General features: G+C 53.8%; 3 protein-coding genes across 4 annotated transcripts; all 3 read right to left on the bottom strand.

Moving 5' to 3' along the window:
* Nucleotides 1-2239: 2239 nt before the first annotated feature.
* LOC102269300 (heterogeneous nuclear ribonucleoproteins A2/B1) lies at nucleotides 2240-5826 on the bottom strand. Its single transcript, XM_014481273.2, has one exon. The coding sequence runs from the start codon at nucleotides 4244-4246 to the stop codon at nucleotides 2993-2995; it is 1254 nt and encodes a 417-aa protein (XP_014336759.2). The 5' UTR covers nucleotides 4247-5826; the 3' UTR covers nucleotides 2240-2992.
* A 140-nt stretch (nucleotides 5827-5966) lies between these two features.
* Nucleotides 5967-10427, bottom strand: C1QC (complement C1q C chain). Its single transcript, XM_005905183.3, has 3 exons — nucleotides 10268-10427; nucleotides 9801-9993; nucleotides 5967-6768 (listed from the first exon to the last, which is right to left on the bottom strand). The coding sequence occupies exons 2-3, from the start codon at nucleotides 9973-9975 to the stop codon at nucleotides 6212-6214; spliced, it is 732 nt and encodes a 243-aa protein (XP_005905245.1). The 5' UTR covers nucleotides 9976-9993; nucleotides 10268-10427; the 3' UTR covers nucleotides 5967-6211.
* Nucleotides 10428-14520: 4093 nt separating this feature from the next.
* Nucleotides 14521-17529, bottom strand: C1QA (complement C1q A chain). Of its 2 annotated transcripts, none has more exons than XM_005905181.3 (3): nucleotides 17378-17529; nucleotides 16306-16475; nucleotides 14521-15280 (listed from the first exon to the last, which is right to left on the bottom strand). In XM_005905181.3, exons 2-3 carry the CDS (start codon nucleotides 16466-16468, stop codon nucleotides 14709-14711), a joined length of 735 nt encoding a protein of 244 aa, XP_005905243.1. In that variant the 5' UTR covers nucleotides 16469-16475; nucleotides 17378-17529; the 3' UTR covers nucleotides 14521-14708. The 2 variants fall into 2 exon arrangements, with proteins under 2 accessions (XP_005905243.1, XP_005905244.1); XM_005905182.3 differs by lacking the exon at nucleotides 17378-17529 and adding an exon at nucleotides 16846-16897.
* Nucleotides 17530-18877: the final 1348 nt, after the last annotated feature.

Raw genomic sequence — 18877 nt, 5'->3', positions numbered from 1 at the left:
TGGCTACTGGAGCCCGTGCTTCATCCTTGTGGCAGATCAGGACTCAGAGCCTGCCATCCCTGGTGCTGAGATGCAAGCCCTCTCACTGAGGCTGCATCAGTGAGGCCCCTCTCAGGGATGCTTGCCCAGCAAGTCCCAGGAGCTGCCATAGGTCATGAGGGCTCTCTTGACATCAGTGCTTGGAGGTATAAAATCGTTTCGCTTGTGGATGCTGCTTGATGGAAATGAAGTGTTTACTGTAGTGGGTGAGAGACCCATTTGATAAAACCCAAGGGTCTCTGGGCCCAACCAAATATAGACCCTCCAGTAATTTGGTGGCTGGCGGCAATGGGAAAAGTGAACTTGAACTTGAGGTAGACGCAGAAGGAGCCTAGAATAGGAAGCAGCACGGTTTGGGGCCAGGAGGGTTGGAATCAGCCCCCTGCAAGTTTGAATCCCAGGCCTACCTCTTTCTAGCTATGTGGCCTCAGGCAGCTTCCCCCCATATGAACCAGGGACCTGGGCACCTACCTCCTGGAATGGTTGTTGGGGGCCACTGAGGTAGCCCTGCATGTCAAGGCTTAGCTGAACACCAAGCCCTTGGTAGGCACCAATGCAAAGTTGAGAGTAGTATCATTTCTCTGAAGAGAAGACAGAAATCTTGGAGCCTGTATGCACAGGAGCCATGCCTGGATTAGAAGTCAGGAGCTAGGGGGACCCTTGACCCCTGAATGAGAGCCAGCTGGTCTCATGTATGTGTACGTGCTAAGTTGCTTCAATTGTGTCCAACTCTTTGTGACCCCATGGACTGCAGCTTGCCGGGCTCCTCTGTCCATGGGGATTCTCCAGGCAAGAATACTGGAATGGGTTGCCATGCCCTCCTCCAGGGGTCTTCCCAACCCAGAGCTTGAACCCAGGTCTCCCGTGTTGCAGACAGACTCTTTACTGCCTAAGCCACCAGGGAAGCCCAAGAATACTGGAGTGGGTTGTCTTGCCCTCCTCCAGGGGATCTTTCTGATCCAGGGATGGAAGCTGCATCTCATGTCTCCTGCATTGGCAGGCAGATTCTTTACCACTGGTGCCACCTGGGAAACCCAGCTGGTCTTTGACTTTGGGACTTCCCTGATGGTGCAGTGGTTAAGAACCTGCCTTCCGATGCAGGGGACGTGGGTTCAACCTCTGCTCTGGGAACTAAGATCCCGTGTGCCGCAGGACAACTAAGCCTGTGTACCAAAACTACTGAAGCCCACTGCCCTAGAGCCCAGGAGAAGCCATTGCAGTGAGAAGCCCACTTAACTGCAACTAGAGAGCAACCCCGCTCGCTGCAACTAGAGTACACCTGCACACAGCAAAGAAGACCTAGCACAGCCAATAAATAAATAAATCTTTAAAAAAAATCACTGACTTTCCTCCCTGGTAGAGAGGGATTGATGGAAAAGAAGCCTAAGACCCCTCCACACCCCGTGGTCTTAAAAGAGGCCCCCTGCCCCCTGGGATGCCTCATTCCAGCTCCTCTCCCACCGTTGCCTCTACCCTTGAAAGCCCTCACCAGCTCCCCTAAGCCCAGCAGACAAGCTGGCATTTTTCAAAGGCCGGTCCCTCCTGACAAAGAGACAGCAACAAGGAAACAATTATGGAAAATAGAAATGGCACCAGAATGGTTGCTTCCAAAGTACAGGTCTCTGATCTGACACCGTGGCCTACATGAACGGTGTATTGATTTTTTAAACAAAAGAGAAACGAGAAGAAAGATGTATCACTTGAGGCACTGCCGGGCAGACGGCTAAGTGGTTGCTGGAGGTGCATTGTGAGTGGACTGGCCCCGTGACCTCCGCCTTGTCCCTGCCAGAGGCTCTCAGACCCTGTGAAGCAGCCTGGGTTCCTGGGCCCTGGCCTCTGTTATTTGTGTGTGTGTCTTCTTCTCTCTTTCCTTCTCATCCAACCCGTTTCGCACGCCCTCCTATGCATGAGCCAGGTGTGTATCAAATGGACCTGCCCTCTAGGACGCTCATGGTCCAGTAGGGAGTCAGACTTATAAGGAAATAAGTGCATAAAAGCCAACTGGTGGACGATATCCGTTGACTTCACCTGGCAAACCACCTGCCCACCCACATCTTTGTCCTCCCTAAACCTGTCTTTTGGTATGACCATATTTATTTGTGATATCCAAAAAAAAAAAAAAAGATTAAACTCAGAAAAAAAATCATGTTTGTGGTTCCCAAGGGCAGAGAACTGGTGGAAGGAAATACAGGATAAAGGCTGTTGAAAGGTACAAGCTTCCAGTTATAAGCTAAACACAAAACATGTAATGTATAACAAAAACTCATACACCACAATAGCAAATATCAAATTGTGGTATGGACCAAGGAACTGAATAGACATTTATCCAAAAAATATATACAAGTGACCAATAAGTTCATGACATGATATTCAACATTTTAAAAGATATGATGAACAAGGTGACCAAAATTAGCACAGCTGTAGGATATTACAAAGGTTGTTAAGGGAGTAAGTCCTAAGAATATTCATCATCATAAGAAAAAAATTGTTTTGGTTATCATTTCATAATATGTGTAGGTCATATCACTACACTGCACAGTTCAAATTTTGATATCCTAAAACAGGAAAAAATTTAAAAGGTAAAAATGCAAAACGTTCAAAGAGGACAAGCCCCTACTGTTTTACTTTTAGAATTATTTTATTAAATCTTAAATGTACAACAGCTTCTTAAGTCTACACATGAAATACATTTCTTAAGAAGAATGATATTATGTCTTAGTATCCCTTGATTCTGGCTAACAGTTTTTCAAACCTTCGAGAAAAATCTTGAAAAAGGTTTCCCATGTCAACCGAAACTTGGAAATGGGACATTATCAAAGAAGGGATGATTCTACACTCTTCCAGAGAGTGCTGGAAAGACAGAACATTTCAAAAGCTAAAACACCATCTCAGAAGCATTTTCTTTAAGTCTTTCCTCCGCAGGAAGACGGTGTTCCTACATGACTGAGTCCACTCATAAAGTGGCTCTCGGTACTGGCTCAGGTGTCTTCTGCCGTGTCGCTGCGCATCTGTGCATGACTGAGGTGAGAGTTTCCTTAGCACTGTTATTTTGATCATCTGCAGCCCCTCTCTTCCCTCTGGGCGGTAATTCCCTCCTCTGTATACCGTCAAGCCCACGGCCACTGAGAAGGCCCCACCGTCTTGTCTCTCCATAACCCCCACGTCCTCTACTGACTCCTGGATCGTGGTTTCCTCCAGTATATGACCCGCCCATGTTCCTGCTATCTCTCAACTTTCCACTCTTCAGTAAATCGTACTTAGAAGGTTTCTGCTTCTGATTCCCCGAATCGCTGTAATTGCGACTTGCGTAGCTTCTTCCTCCATAGTTGTCATAACGGGCTCTGAAGCCCTCATCCTGGTAGCCATCTGCAGACCCTCCACCACTACATCCTCCCCCATAACCAGGCCTAACCCCCCAACTACCACCTCCAGCTCTTCCTCCGTACCCGTGAGAGCCATCCCCAAACTGACGCCCTCTTCCGTACCCACCGGCTCCTCCTCTGAAGTTCCTTCCTCGTCCTGCTCCCACATTTCCACCAACACCATGAAAATACCCCAAACCAACATCGCCTTCTCCTCGACTTCTCAAATGTTGGCCTTCTTGCCTCTCTTGTCTAGACAAGGCTTTTCTTACTTCTGCATGATGACCATTGATAGTATGATTTTTTTGCAACACGATCTTATCCACAGGATCATGGTCCTCAAAAGTAATAAATCCGAAGCCTCTTTTCTTGCCAGACTGTCCATCAGTAACTATCTCAATCGCGTTGATTTTTCCGTACTTCTCAAAGTAATCTCTAAGATGATGTTCCTTCATGTCTTCGGTAATTCCGCCGACAAACAGCTTCTTCACAGTGATGAGAGCCCCCAGCTTTCCATGGTCCTCTCTTGGGACAGCGCGTTTGGGCATAACCATCTTCCCATCAATGAAATGAGGTCTGGCCGCCATGGCGGCATCCAGCTCAGCCATGGAAGAAAATGTGATGAAACCAAATCTTCTTGATTTTTGGCTGGCAGGGTCCCTTATTAACACACAGTCTGTAAGATATCCCCACTGCCGGTAATAGTTCCACAGACTTTCTTCTGTGGTCTCAGAGCTCAAGTCACCGATAAAGAGTTTACAGAATTGTTCGTTTTCTCTCTTACCCCTCTCCAAGGGAACAGATTGTGAAGCTTTCTTCATCATGGGCTTACTAGCTTCAGCCATTTTTCCGATGCTGAGGAGGGTGAGAGAGATCTCGGGGCTAACAGGGACTGAACTGGGTCCCCACACTATGATGAGAACTTGAACCTGACCCGTCCTGACCCTGGGGTGAGAGCCTCCACTGCCCCCGGGAGAACACCCCTAGGAGCGCTTCCACAGGAACCCAACACTGCTGCTACTGCCTCTGGAGTCACTGTGGCCCTTGAATCAATCTTGAGTAGCTTTCAGTTTTTCAGAATGGGTTGATTGGTGAAACAGGTCGATGCAGGTTCGCCTGGTTCTGAGAGCTCTTCTGTGACGCACTCCTGAGATGCAAGACAGCCTGGAGCTTGCTGGAAATAGTAGTCTTCTCAAACTTCTATAACAGGTCTGAGTCCAGAGATCTGCTTTTTGTTTTGTAAATAAATCCACGGGTAATTTTGTTGCACCCCCAGATTCGGAAACCTGGGTTCTAACAAGTCATGGGTCTGTGGTCCAAGTTGGCGGAGGACGCTGTGGGGACACGAAGGGAAGAATCAGAGAAGGCTTCATGGAGGAGGTGATCCTTGTGTTGATTCCTGACAGCTGAGTGTGTATTATCTAAGTGGATTGTGTGAGTGGGGCAGGAGCACTACAGAATGAAGGAACATCATGGGTAAATCTCTGGAGGTATGAGACAGCAGCTTTTAGGAACAAAGAGCCAAAGTGGATGGAGGTGGGCGGAAAGCTGGGCTCCAGCCTCTGCTGTTATGGCTCGTCTTGAGCCTCGTCTTGAGGCTCCACAGGGCCTCGTAGAACCAAGCTGAGACCCCAGCCGGGCTGTGCTGGCTCTCCCTGGCCTGAGTGAGTCGTGGGTCTCACTGGGCTCTGAGGCCAGAGTCACAGTCTGGGCAGGAAAGTTACACTTTTTATCTTTTTGAACCTGAGCTGTCAACCCCTCGTTGTGGTTTGCACAGTGAAAGTGCAGCAGTTCATGGCCAGCCTCCTGGTTCTCCAACAAGATGACCCAGCTGGCCCACCCTCAGGAATCTCACAGTGAGGCCCCGAGGGCTTATGGGAAGCCATGGTTTTGGATGATCTCCTGGGGGCCCCCAGAGTCTCAGTTATTCGGGGGAAATCAGACTCCAAGAGTCAGATCCTCCCTCACCCATCCATGCCCACCCAGAGCATAGTTATGAATGTTAAATGATTTAATAGGTGGGTTAGCATCACGCCTGGTGCACAGTAAGTGTTCAATACATGTTAGCTATCACGATTCTCTTGACTCACTCACTCGCTCTGCTTTTGGTCATTCATCTACCTACCGTTCATTCATGCATTCACCCCAACTCATTCATTAATTCAGCACAAATTCATTGCACATCTCGTCTGTGTCTGTGCTGCGCCCGCCTGAGCCCCAAACCCCTCTTGTGATGGGTGCTCCAGAAATTCAACAGGGGTCAACATAGGATGGGAATTCAAACACTTTCCCATTCGCCTGTGAGCATGGATACCTTTAAGACAGTAGCGCCCCTCACATGAACAAGTGACAGCAGACACCCCCCTTGGGGACCCCTTGCGGCCTTTCGGCCACATTTGAGCAGCTCTCTCCCAAATGGCCAAGTGGTGCCGAGCGTCTCAACCTTGGCACCAAGCTGTACTGATGCCTGAATCCGGAGGCCACAGATGGCTGTGACAGGTGCAAAGTGGGAGATGAAGGGAATCGCTTTTTAGGGAATTGGCAGTGAGGATTCAGAGCCGCACATAGCTGTTGATTTAGTTATTTATTTGTGTGCCTCCTGCCTCTTCCCGGACTTGGAAAACACCCACGACAGTACCAGAGGAGAAGGGAGAGAACTCAGGGCAGGAGGGCAGGGTGGGCTTCCTGGAGGAGGCGGCGTTCATCGGTGGCAAGAGGGGCCGGAGCATGGATGCAGCACAGCGGGTTCTCGTGGGGAAGCTGAGGGAGATGGAGCGGCCCCCCGGGGGACCAGAGCAGACCTGCCCATCCTAGTCAGGGAAGAGCAGGAAGCCGGAGAAAACACTGTCAGAGCCTTCCGTGCCCACCATGCCGTTGTAGTCGTTGACCGCCAGCCACACCTGCTGGCCTTCCTGCAGCCGCAGCAGTACGCCGCCCGAGCTGACCTGCTTGGCGCTGGTCATGTGGTCGCAGAAGGTGGCCACCTTGAAGCCGCTGCGGTACAGCAGCACGCACAGGTTGGACGTGTGCGACGTGTGGAAGACAAAGTAGTAGAGGCCAGGGACTTTGCAGGTGAATTTGCCAGAGTCCTTGTCATAATGCCCCTGCGGGTTGGTGATGACCCGGTTGAACTTGACCAGGCTGTTGGCCTCCGGGAACTGGACAGTCTGCCGTGTGACTGAGAACACTGACTGGTGTTTCTGCTTGTACCTGCCCTCCACACCCGGCTCCCCGGGGGGGCCCATGGTGCCGGGAGCCCCCGGAATCCCCGGGGTCCCCATGGGACCATTCTTCCCAGGATAGCCAGGTGTGCCGGGGTCTCCCTTCTGGCCCTTGGGTCCTCGGGTCCCAGGGGCAGCTGGGATTCCTGGGGAGAGAGCAGGTGGGAAGGCAGTGATGGGGCAGGGGATGGGAAGAGGGACCCGATGGTGCTCCAGGGGCCTCCCACCAGGGTTTGGTCCCTGGACTCTCCTTCCCCCAGATGGCTGCCTATCCACCTGGGAGCGCTGTGCAGGGAGTAGGAGGGGAGGGAGACTTTGGTTCAAATCCTGCCTTCCCTTGGTCTTGCCCTCTGACCTTGGCTAAGGCTGGGCCCTAACTCTCAGCCTCGGTTCCCACAATTGTGATGGAGAGGGTAGGACCAGGCGGCTCAGGAGGTGTCAGAGCCGGGCTGGATCTCAGAGAGCTTGCCAGAAGCCACGACTGTTAGCCCATGGACACCACGTAGCCTCAGATACCTCCTCATCTAAAAGTCTACGTTCCTACTTTTTCTTGACAAAAAAATCAGAAGATGGGTCAGAGACAGATTTTCTGGAAAGCTCCTAAAACTTAAACTTTAGGCCCTATTAACTTACACTGACCCTGTCAAGGTCCTTTGGGTAATTTTATATAAGTTTTTCAACTTTTTATGTTGAAATAATTACAAATTCACAGGAAGTTGCCAAAAAAAAAAAAAAGGATAAGGAAGTCTTGTGTATTCTTTACTCAGTTTTCCCCAATTTTGCAGAACTAAAGTATGAAATAAAAATCAAGAAATGACCACAGCTCCTCTTTTACACACACAGTTTGTGTGTGCAGTTCTAACACAGTTTTGTAGTATATGGAGGTTTGTGTAACCTTCCCCCCACCCCTGGCATCAAATGTATCCCTAATTTTGTACTATTTTTCTTAAAGAGGGTCCTCAGTATTTTATAAGATTCAGAGCTCCACAAAACTGCTTTCTATGTCTGAGCTGGAACCACTCAGGCCAGCTTAGCACACGGGTCCACCAGATGGAGCCTTCCAGGCTGCCTCTCTCCAGCCCCTCCACCCCTTCTCAGCCCAATTCAGCCCCTCTGACAGCTGGCCCAACTCAATTTCCTTCAAGTTACAGATGGGGAAACTGAGGCCAGAGACCTGCCCAGGGCCATGCCACCGGTAAGAGGTGGAGTCAGGACTCAAAAAATCAAGTCTGGCTGAGTCCCAGTCCGAGTGTCTGATGCTTGTTGCCGCCCTGGTTATCGGAGCTTCTGTGAGCTTCTTCTCCCCTTGTCCAAACCATACTCATCTTTCAGGGCCTGACTCCAGTCTCCTCTCCCAAGAAGCCCTCTCTGACCACCCCTGCTGGCCCTCGTGGCTGTTTCCCCCTCTGACTGCCTTTACGGTGGGTGTTGGTGGAGACCCACTGTAACAGAATTCTCTGCAACTGGTGAGCCGTGTAGATCCCAGGTTAGGAGAAGAGAATCAGAACCCAGCAGACCTGGGCTTCAGGCTGTGTGATCCCAGGCAGGTGACCTCCCCTCCCAGAGCCTCTGTTATCCCAGGTGAGATAAAGGCATAATGGAAGGGATCCCCCCGGAGTGGCTAGCAGAGTGGGGTGGGAGCATGCGTGTGCCGGGCACCTCATAGATAGTGCTCAGTAACGTCAGGTCTCGGGGGTGGCCGTCAGCGATCCTGAGCAAGGCTGTGCCTCCTTCTCCAGGCAGTTGGGGTGGACACACCCGTGGGGAGGGAGGCTTGAGAGACAGTGGAAGGTGGTGGTGGAGGGTGTGGCTCAGGAATCCAACAGGACCCCAGTGTGTGACTTTGGGCCAGTGGCTCAATCTCCCAGAACCTCAGCTTCGACATTTGTAAAAAGGGGGTAAATCACGTCTTCAAAGGATTTTGGCCTCAGCTTTCTCATTTGTAAAATAGAGTTAGTTTTTTCTGTCCCGAAAGATGAATCTATGGCGAGCACTTGGAACCTATGTCTGGCACAAATTAGGAGCTTGGTGCCCATCCACCACCCTGGGCAGTGAGATAGCCAGAGGCAGTGGTAAAGTTCAGGGTCCTGGAAAAATGGCAGATCTGGGGGCTTCCTTTGACTCAGGCTGAGTTGGAGGATTCCTTCTGGAATGTTGGTATAATTCCACTCTCTTTCCAGGAGGGCAAGTGACAGTGAAATTCCTAAGGACATCTGTCTCCAATGGTCTCCCTCGCCCAATGCCTCTGCCACTTCGGTCACCTCTGCCCAGCCCTGCCCCAGCCTCCTTCACACCCACTCTGGACACACTCCACCCCCCCAGATGTGTGCCCACCGCCAGACAAGGTGCCCCCAGACTCCAGCTCTCACCCAGCACCCAGCGCCCATTCATGTCCTCAGCCCTCTTCACTTATGCTGGAGCTTGCCTGCGAATCTCTGACAGATGATTCTGTGAGTGCGACCCTGACTCCTCACTCCCCATCCCTCCAACTACCCAAAGCCCTAGGGAGGGAGGGGAGCACACACCCCTGATAAAGACAGGGATGACAAGAGCAGCAATGATCAGAGTTTGCACTTACAGATACCTACCACATGCTGTTTTCTATTTAATCTTATTAATCATCACAGCACCCCTGTGCAACAAGTGCTACCATCTCCCCATTTTACAGATGAGGAAACTGAGGCACTGGGAGGCTACATAAGTTGGGCAAGTACACACAGAGGGTGGGGGGCAGGGAAGCAGTGGGGCTGGGACTTGAACCCTGACCATCTGGGCTACAGTCACTGGGAACCACGTTAGAAGGCAAGTGGCGGAAAGGCTGGAATAAAACAATAGCAAGGTGTTTTAGAAGTTTGCCAAAGCTTTCGCCTGGATTATCTCCTGGGACCCTCCTGCCACCTTCTCAGGCGCTCTAGGTCTCTCCTTGATATCAGATGGGAAATCCGAGGGGCAAAGAGGTGAATTAGGGAGGCCTGAGGCCTGGGCTCTGGGGGAGAGGGGCCAGACCTGCCACGAGAGTTAAAACTCGGCCGTGGGAGCGGCTGTGGCCAAAGGGACCACCCTCCTCACCATCAAGCCGCTGTCCACCTTCCCCCGAGTTGGTCCTGGATGCACAGTCCAAGCCCTGCCCTGCCCGCAGGCCCCAGGTGACCTCTCCCCGCCAGGCCGGAAGACTCACCTGGTTCACCCTTGGGCCCTGGCAGTCCGTCATACCCATCCTTCCCGGGGGCCCCGGGCAGGCCCGGCATCCCGGGGATCCCATAGCAGTATGTTTCCGTCTGGCCCCTGAGTGGCCGTGCCAGCAGGAGCAGCAGCAGGTTTAGTACCAGGAGGGGCCAGGCACCGGACCCCATGTCTACCTGGGGAAGGAGCTGGATGGGGAGAGAGCTGAGTTGGCCCCTGGCCCACCCTCCTCACCCTCTCTCTCCCCAGGGGACCATCCTTCTCAGCCCTCAGCGGCCGACTCCCCTTCCCTGGCCCCTCGCCTCTGGGGGCTGCCCGATGGATGGGGAGTGGGGCCCCTGCTTCAAGCTCAGGCCCCCGGCTTAGCAGAGACAAGGACCCTCCTTCCCGTCCCAAGTCAGGCTGCCCCTGAGGCCACGTGTCAGGAAGTGGCAGCGGGGAAAAGCTGCCATCTGCCCTCACCTGAACAGGTGGGAGGTGTCCGGTCTGGTCACGGAGAAGTCCTTGGACCGGCTTCCCCTCTCCAAGGCCGGAGTACGCCGTGTCAGAGTGGACCCAGCCAGGAGGACCGGAGCACACTGGGCGGCCCCCTCCCCGCCTCCCCCCAAAACCACATCCCCTTTCCCATAATTTTCCCTGACTCAATACTTTATTCTGGGTGCTGAGCTAGGCTGACCACAGTGATACCCCTGTGTGCCCCCTGGGTCTTGAGTGTCTGAAATGAGGAAATGACCACTTCCTTGGATCTGGTGAAGGGTGTGTGTGTGTGTGGATCAGTGTGTGTATGAACCTCAGCTGCCTGGGCAGGCTTCTAGAGTCAAGTTCAGCCCAGCGAATGCCCATCCCTGTTGCCACTTACTATGCCTGAGACAGCTATTTCACAAGATCCACAGGAGGAAGCTATAACCTTCCTCTTTACAGATGAGGAAACTGAGGCTGAGGAAGGTGAAACCCTTGTCCAAAGCTGCACAAGTGAGTGGTTTCTTGGGTCCAAAGCCTCGCCCTGACCCCAGAAACAAGTCTTGTATGCACTTGTCAAATAGCAGGTCTTATCTTAGAAACGTCCATACTGTGCGTGCTAAGTCACTTCAGTCGTGTCCAACTCTGAGACCCCATGACTGTAGCCCACCAGTCTCTTCTATGCACGAGGATTCTCCAGGCAAGAATACTGGAGTGGGTTGCCGTGCCTTCCCAACCCAGGGATTGAACCCACGTCCCTTATGTTTCTTGCATTGGCAGGTAGGTTCTTTACCACAAGTGCCACCTGGGAAGCCCAATCTTCCATATGCCCCCTCCCGTTTGCCCTACTTGGGGCGCACTCAGAGGGGGTAAGCTTTGACAGAAGGTAGCCTGCTGTGGCGGACAGACTCCTCTGGGGTCTCCTTTCAGCCCTGCCGCTCTCTTGCCTGGAGGCCTTCAGCAAAGCACTGGTGGCCCTAGGCCTCAGTCTTCCCATCTGTATATTGGGGTGGGGTGGGGGAGGGGAGGCCCAGGCTTTGTGTGCTGGCGTTTCTTCCTCTGCTGGGCCCCAGGTGAACCTACCTTCCCTGCCAGCTCCACCTTCCTCACCTCCATCCCCAGCACCCCACCTCTGCTCTCAGAGCCCATTATGGCCAGCGAGGGGTTGCCACTCGGGGCCAGGCTGGCAGAGTTGAGAGAGGTCCATTCTCCCCTTCTCATGAGAAATTCCAGGGAAGAAGGAGGTAACGGGCAGTAGAGTGTCCCAGCCCTGACTCTGCGCCTTTCACTCATGTGAGTGAGTCGTTTGACCTCCCCAAGCGTCAATTTCTACTCTGTAAGTGGGTTTCCAGGAGTTTCCATGCAGGGTAGAGCTAATGCACATGCCGTGCCTAGCCCTGGGCGAGTTTGGAAGGCCGCCCCTGCCTCGTTCAGGGCCTGTCTCCCCAGCTGGCTCTCCACCCCGTGGCTCTGGGCTTCACAGTGTGGAGCAAGAGCGAGAATGTGAAGACACTTGGCCCTGGAATTCTCAGGAGGGTGGAGGGCTGGGGAGAGCAGAAAGGACAGCCGCAGCATCGTGGGGGCGTGGGGGACCCACCAGAGGGCGCCCAGGCCCCCTGCCCATCTTCGGCCCTCACCTGCTCTGCGCCTGGTCCGGCTTGTCCAGCAGGTGGCAGCCTCTGCCTGCGCGCAGCCCTCCCTCGCCCCGCCCACCTGGCCAGCTGGACTCTGCCGGGTCCTCTTGGAGAGGCCGTGATCTGCCTCAGCAAAGAGGGGTAGCTGTGGATGGAATTTAGGGTACAAGGCAGTGGCGTACCGCTCCCCCGCACCCACCATTTTTACAGCCAGGTCTCCAGCTTCTTATGGGACCTCCACCACGATGGTGTCTGTTAGCCCCATTGCGATGAGAGAAGCCCTCCAGTCTGGGGTCAGGCAGAGTTCAAATCCATCCCCTGCCACTTCCTGCCACTGGGCCTTGGGTAGATGCCTCTGTCCTCTGAGCCTCAGGGTCCTCATTTGTTTTGTTGGGATTAAAGGCATTGATGGTTATGAGATGTCCAGCACACAGTAGAGGCTCACAGATCTGTTTTGCTTCCTAGTCCATGCATGTGTGTGTCCCGGGCTTGGGGGGAAACCAGGGCAGAGTGGAGGCCAGAGGGGAGCTGAAGAGCCTCTGCAGCCCCACTCTCTTCTTCATGATTCCCCAAGACTGTTGATGGGGCCAGACAGCCCCTCAGAGGGTCCCAAGTGTGTGGGGAAGGCGGGGGGTGGTGGGCTGTGGGTACGTGAGGACTCCAAGGTCAACGCTCGCGAGAACGAGGGCATTTCTAAGGCGCTCGCACGTGGCAGGGTGAGGAGTGAGTGTGCACCTGTGTGTCAGGGCTACGTCCGGGACACGCGTGAGTGAGAGCGCTGCTGATGGTCGATGGGAGCACCCAGAGAATCAGCGGTGGGGGTGTGCGGGTGTGACTGTTTGTATCCCTTGGTGTCTGTGGGTTTAGGGGTGCGCCCTGCAGGTCTCAGGGAGTGGGTGTGTGGGTGAGGAGTGAATGAGTCTTGGTCCAGGAATGTGGGTCCACGTGCGTCTCAGGAAGTGTGTGTGAGTGTGTGATGTGTTTACGCATGAGTTTGAGCGGCACAAAGGTAAAGTTGGCTTCCTTTGGAGAAAAGCACAGGGCATGTCCAGGACTGAACTTCTGGTCTCCTCATCCTTCTCATCCACAGAGGACACAGTGAGGCTCTTGCTTCTCAGCAGCACCCGGACAGGCCAAGTGGGGCCCCGGGAGTGGACCAGGAACATTCCAGACCCTCCAAGGCCCCAGTGCAAGCGGGATGCATGCCCAGCCTTCACGCCTGCCAGGGTAGAAGTCCAGAGCTGGACTCAGGACACCCGGCAGGGAGGACTTTTGGATGCCCTTGGATCAAGTGCTCCCTGTCTCTGAGCCCCTGTGTTTCTGGTTCAGCCTTGGAAGGGACATGTGCCATGTGTCAGGTGTGTGGCTGTGGAGGCTGGTGAGGGGAGCAGGTAAACACACATGTTTGGGCATCAGCAGGACCTGGGGTCAACCCACCCCCTCCCTCACACGCTGCTGCTGCTGCTGCTAAGTCGCTTCAGTCATGTCTGACTCTGTGCGACCTCACAGACGGCAGCCTACCAGGCTCCTCCATCCCTAGGATTCTCCAGGCAAGAATAATGGAGTGGGTTGCCATTTCCTCCTCCAATTCACGCATGCGTGCTAAGTCACTTCAGTTGTGTCTGACGCTTGCAACCCCATGGACAGCAGCCCACCAGGCTCCTCTGTCCATGGGATTCTTCAGGCAAGAATACTGGAGCGGGTTACCATGTCCTTCCCCGCCTTACATGCTAACCTTGGGCTTTACGTTTTCCTTAACACTTACTCAGTTTCATCATCTGTAAAATGGGGTCAGTCATAATACCCAACTCAGAGTTCAACTGTAAAGACTAAATAAAATACAATTAAGGCTAAAACGTATGTGTGTGGGCTTAGTCGCTCAGCTGTGTTAGACTCTTTGCGATCCCATGGACTGTAGCCTGCCAGGCTCCTCTCTTCATGGGGATTCTCCAGGCAAGAACACTGGAGTGGGTTGCCATGCCCACCTCCAGGGGATCTTCCCAACCCAGGGATCGAATCCAGGTCTCCCACATTGCAGGCACATTCTTTACAGTCTGAGCCACCTGGGAAGCCCCTTATTAATGCACCAGGAACTCCTCTGCAATTTTCATATATCAAGTCATTTCATCCTCCCAACAACACTTCCCTGGTGGCTTAGATGGTAAAGCATCTGCCCTCAATGCTGGAGACCTGGGTTCGATCCCACGGTTGGAAAGATCCCCTGGAGAATGAGATGGCACCCCACTCCAGTACTCTTGCCTGGAAAATCCCATGGATGGAGGAGCCTGGTAGGCTGCAGTCCATGGGGTCGCAGAGTGGGACACGACTGAGCGACTTCACGTCACTTCACTTCAACGATGCATTGAGGTGGGTGCCGTCAGTATTCCCACTTTACAGATCGGGAAACAGATTCACCAAAGTCACGTAAAATGCACATAATTGGATTTAAGCAAATGGTGGCCCAGGATTCGAGCCCAGGCTGATGAGGCTCCCACGACCTCCTAAATACATGCTGTAAAATGCTAAATATGGGCCTGGCTTGTAAGCACTTAAATAACTGTTGTTATTCTTCAGCCTCCCTCCCAATGCCCGAGGTAACCAGTGAACTTCAGGCTCAGCAGATGTGGATTCAGATATTTATTCCAGGAAGAGTTCCAAGACATGATCTCCATTCAGGCAGCTAAAGCAATAGAACCCCACTTGGTAGGGCAGAGCAGAGATGGCCAGAGAGGGGGAGTGAGTGGGCCAGGGTCACACAACAGGATGCAAGAGGCCACGGTGGGGACCGGGGTCAGGGGGGTCTTCCCTGCTCAAGCAGATGGGAAGATGAGGAAGCCACTGAAGATGCTATCGGCCTCTGAGCCGTGGTAAATGCGGCCCTTACTGGGATCTTTTTCAATCCAGACCTGGTCTCCCTGCTGGAGATGCAGCACTGTGCCCCCAGACACCACCTGAAAGAATCCCTTGCTGTTGAAGTCACAGAAGCCCAAGGGCTGGATCTGGTCCCTCCGAGAGGACCTGATGGACAGGCAGATGTCCCAGTTGGACACCACCTGGAAGGTGAAATAGTAGTAGCCTGGGACAGAGCAGCGGAACCTGCCTGTGTTGTTCTGGTACACGTTCTCCTGGTTGGTGATGACCTTTCCGAAGACGACCACGTTGTCTCTTGAGACAGAATTCGGTCTCACGGCCGAGAAGGCTGGCCGTGGCTGGTCCTTGATGTTCCCGGGGCTGCCTTTGGTGCCTTTCAATCCTGGGAGGCCAGCGGGCCCCATGGGACCAGAGGGTCCTGGGTAGCCCATTCTGCCTGGGTTTCCAGGGGGTCCAGGGTCGCCCTGGTCTCCTTTAAGGCCGCGGATGCCTGTCTGGATGGCAGGCGCCCCTGTGGGGAGAAAGGTCAGGTTGGGAGTGAGAGTCTGGTATCCTCCAGACCTCAGGCAGGTGGCTGGGGCCCCAGATAGCTGTGGGATAAGATGGTAGGGGAGTGTCTGGGCCTGATTGATTCTGGCTAGTTCTCTGTGACCTTGGACAAGTGTCTCAACCTCTCTGAGCCCCAGCTTGTTTGTCTGTAAAATGAAGGGAAATTGAACAGACACTGGAGGAAGGATCAGGTTCTGGGAAAAGCAGTCCCCTGGCTTCACCACACTCCTGCCCACAGCTGGGCACTCCACACCTCCCCTGTCCCCCGCCAGGCCGTTGACCTCGACTTCTTCCGATTCAGGGACTACCTGTAGGATGCCTGGGTGCAGATCATTGCAAATGCCTAGGCAGATCTTTCTGGTGGTCTATGGACTGGGAGCCTCAGGGTGATTACACGAGACCATCTTTCCCAGCTCTGGTCTTGCCCTCCTCCCTTCTCCTCCACCCTTGGCCTTTTTGCTAGAATATGAGTTTCTGAAGCTTGAGGGGGCAGGGAAGCTGGAAGCAAAAAGGGTAGTTGTTATGGATTGATCCCTCTCCACATGCTAGGTGGGGTCTTTCTCTCTTTACAGATGAGGCAATGAGGCTCAGAGAGGGTGAGTAACTCACTCAAGGTCAAACAGCAAGACAGGGCTCTCAAATTTAGAGACTAGGGCATTTGTCTTTTTGGTGATTGAACAAAGACCGAGGCTGGGCACAGCTTTAGGACCTTTCATAGGCCTTGCTTGAAGTGGCCTACTCTCCAGAGGGGGACAGCAAGGCCAAAGAAAGAGGATGTGGCAGTTAAGGGGGATACAGAGAGGCCCTGGGGGCCTGTGTACACAGCCCTGGGAGAAGGCTGGGCCCTGGGACCAAGCACAGACTGGAGGGGCTTCATGTGGGGGCCTAGGTCACTCCTCTGTTTCTCACCACCACCCTGAGCTACCACCTCCAGGAGGCCAGCCCCAGCCCAGAGATGCAGGGCCAGGGGCCTGAGGGAGGGCTTACCCGGCTCCCCTCGCTCCCCCTTGAGGCCTGGCCGTCCGGGTCGGCCAGGTATTCCTGCGCTCCCGTGAGTCCCGTCCGGGGCTCGGCAAACGTCCTCAGTCATGGAGGAGGCCAGGGAAATGGCCAGCACGCTGATCACCAACCAGCCCCGGGGGGCTTCCATGGTCCCACTGTGGAGACAAGGGCAGGGCCTGGGCAGGCTGGACGTCACAGACTCGTGCACACCCAACTCACACGCTTGGACTGCGCCCCACCCCCCCACCATGACATCTATATATGTCTCTGACCATTGTGCACATACCCCACCCAGGGCCTTTGAAGTCCACCCTCCATCCAGCTCCAATGGCACCCCAGCATACACACAGAACCACAAACTCACACAGATTGACACACACAACTGACCATACCCATAGGGTTACACACTCAGACACACGAACATAGCTTTTAGCCCTTGCACACCTATACAACACAATAAGCAAACTTAAAAGTCCGCCACACACCCCTGGACACTCCGATGGACACACTCCATCCCTCACTTACCTGGACACACACAGTCATGTGCTCCCTACAGATGATCGGTTCCTTTGAATAAATATTTTTTGAGTGCCCGCTCCCTGTTTAATGAACACTCTCTCACCCAGATGGCAGAGTTGCACATCCACACCAGAATTCACAAACACACAATTCCCCCACACACGCGGTCCCTCTTAGCACCCACTGGAGGACAGATGGCTGACTGTCCCCTGCTGGCCCCCTCTGTGGGCCCCCTCTGTTGGGCTCTGACACCCCAGCCTTTTCCCAGCCTCTTGTGTTTTGGTGGTGGGCCAGGATCCAGGAATTCTGGTTAGAGCTGATGGCTCTGTGGCTACCTCCCACCCTCCCCCACAGCCTCTGGAGTTAAGGTCCCCCCATTTACTTATTCTGGGTCTTGGATCACTGCCCCCCAGCCCTGTCCTGGCACAAAACCAGCCACCAGCACTCTCCCTCCTCCCTGCCCAGTCCAGTCTCCTGGGCCACCTCCCCTGGCTCGCGAAACATCACAGCCGCCTTCCCCATCCAGCCGTGGCCTCACCTGTGTCCAGTCTTCAATGCACTGGATACTCTGGCCCTTCACGCGGGGACCCCTGTGGGACACCCAGCAGGGCGGTGCTGGCCTGGGGCCAAGTTTCACATCCCTTCCCACTTCTCCTTCCCCTTCCCTGGCACCACCCTGGGGCCAGAGGCCAGCAAGGGACATTTTGAGCAGACCTCAGCAAGACTGGAGCACGGGACATCCTACCCCAGCCACAGCTGGTGCAAGCAGAGGACAGCGAGGCGAGAGGCTGCCGGGATGGGGGCGGAAGAGGGGTTCCCGGGGGGCAGTGAGACTCCCGGAGGCACAGAGCAGCAGGGTAGAAGGAACCTTCTCTCAAATCAGTGACTTGTAGGACTTTTTCACGATCACAGAAGCAGCACGTATTCATTGCCAAAAGCTTGGAAATACAGAAAGGCACAGAGAAACAAGGACAGTGATGCAGTGGTGAGAGGCTCGGTCATCAGCTTTCTAGACTGCCACTTCCTCGCTGCATGTCCTTGGAACTGTATTTAAATTCCTGGGGCCTCAGTCTTTTTTTGGTTGTCATTCATAAGTTGGAAGCAACAGATTCTACTTTGCAGTATAAAGTTTTAGTGACATAATACACATACAAAATACTGGACACTTAATAATCAGCTTTTATCAACATTTAAAAATCAAAAACTAAAAATCAGCAATAAACGCCCATCCAGAGAACTGCTGTCACCATTTGGAGGAATCACCCAGCCTTGCTCGAGGTCACCGACGGGGGGCCCACTGCCTGTCAGCCCAGCTCCCTTTGTCGTTGCCAGCCCAAGAACGCCTTTCTTTAGACTGAGTGATCCTGTCTCCCCCAGAGCGGAAGCCCGTGTGTTCAGGCCTGGGCTGGCTGCTCTTTCTGCTTCTTCCCATGGCTGTGCTTTGTCATTGCTGTCGTTGCTTTATTTCCTTTTGCAGAGGGAGGGGGAGAGGACAAGGAGGAGGAGGAGGAGCGGGGTTGTTGCACCTGGGCAGGTGCAGGCAGTCTAGCACCAGGGTTTCCAAGCCTTTGGGACTCCCTTTCTCTTGCAACCTTTGTGACAGACGATGTCACACAGCAAGTACAGGTGGGGATGCTCTGGCTTAAAGGTGGGGGCCCAGAGCTCCTACTGCCAGCCCCTTTCCTGCTCCTCAGGATTCAGGGGCTCAGGGGAGCTAGCGCCTCTCTATGAGCTTGGGCAAGCCACATCACTTCTCTGGACCTCGAGTTTCTTCACTTGTAAAATGGGGAGGATACAGTCCCTTTGTTGGGTTGCCAAGGGATTATATGAATAGATAAGGAAGTCTGGGTTTCCCGGGTGGCGCTAGTGGTAAAGAACCTGCCAACCAATGTAGGAGACATAAGAGATGAGGGTTTGATCCCTGGGTCAGGAAGATCCCCTTGAGTTGGGCATGGCAACCCACTCCAGTATTCTTGCCTGAAGAATCCCATGGACAGTGGAGCCTGGCAGGCTGCAGTCCATAGGATTGCAATGAGTT

Source organism: Bos mutus, chromosome 2 (assembly GCF_027580195.1).
Source record: "Bos mutus isolate GX-2022 chromosome 2, NWIPB_WYAK_1.1, whole genome shotgun sequence".
Classification (NCBI taxonomy): Eukaryota; Metazoa; Chordata; class Mammalia; order Artiodactyla; family Bovidae; genus Bos; species Bos mutus.
This window is presented reverse-complemented; position numbering and strand designations above follow the sequence as displayed.

Bases quoted from the DNA above. Each gene is read 5' to 3' on its own strand.
- C1QC (XM_005905183.3), bottom strand. From the start codon at position 9,975: ATGGGGTCCGGTGCCTGGCCCCTCCTGGTACTAAACCTGCTGCTGCTC. The intron at 6,769-9,800 runs GTGAGTCTTCCG...CTCTCTCCCCAG, and splicing joins AGGGCCCAAGGGTGAACCAG to GAATCCCAGCTGCCCCTGGG.
- LOC102269300 (XM_014481273.2), bottom strand. From the start codon at position 4,246: ATGGCTGAAGCTAGTAAGCCCATGATGAAGAAAGCTTCACAATCTGTT.
- C1QA (XM_005905181.3), bottom strand. From the start codon at position 16,468: ATGGAAGCCCCCCGGGGCTGGTTGGTGATCAGCGTGCTGGCCATTTCC. The intron at 15,281-16,305 runs GTAAGCCCTCCC...TTCTCCCCACAG, and splicing joins GGGGGAGCGAGGGGAGCCGG to GGGCGCCTGCCATCCAGACA.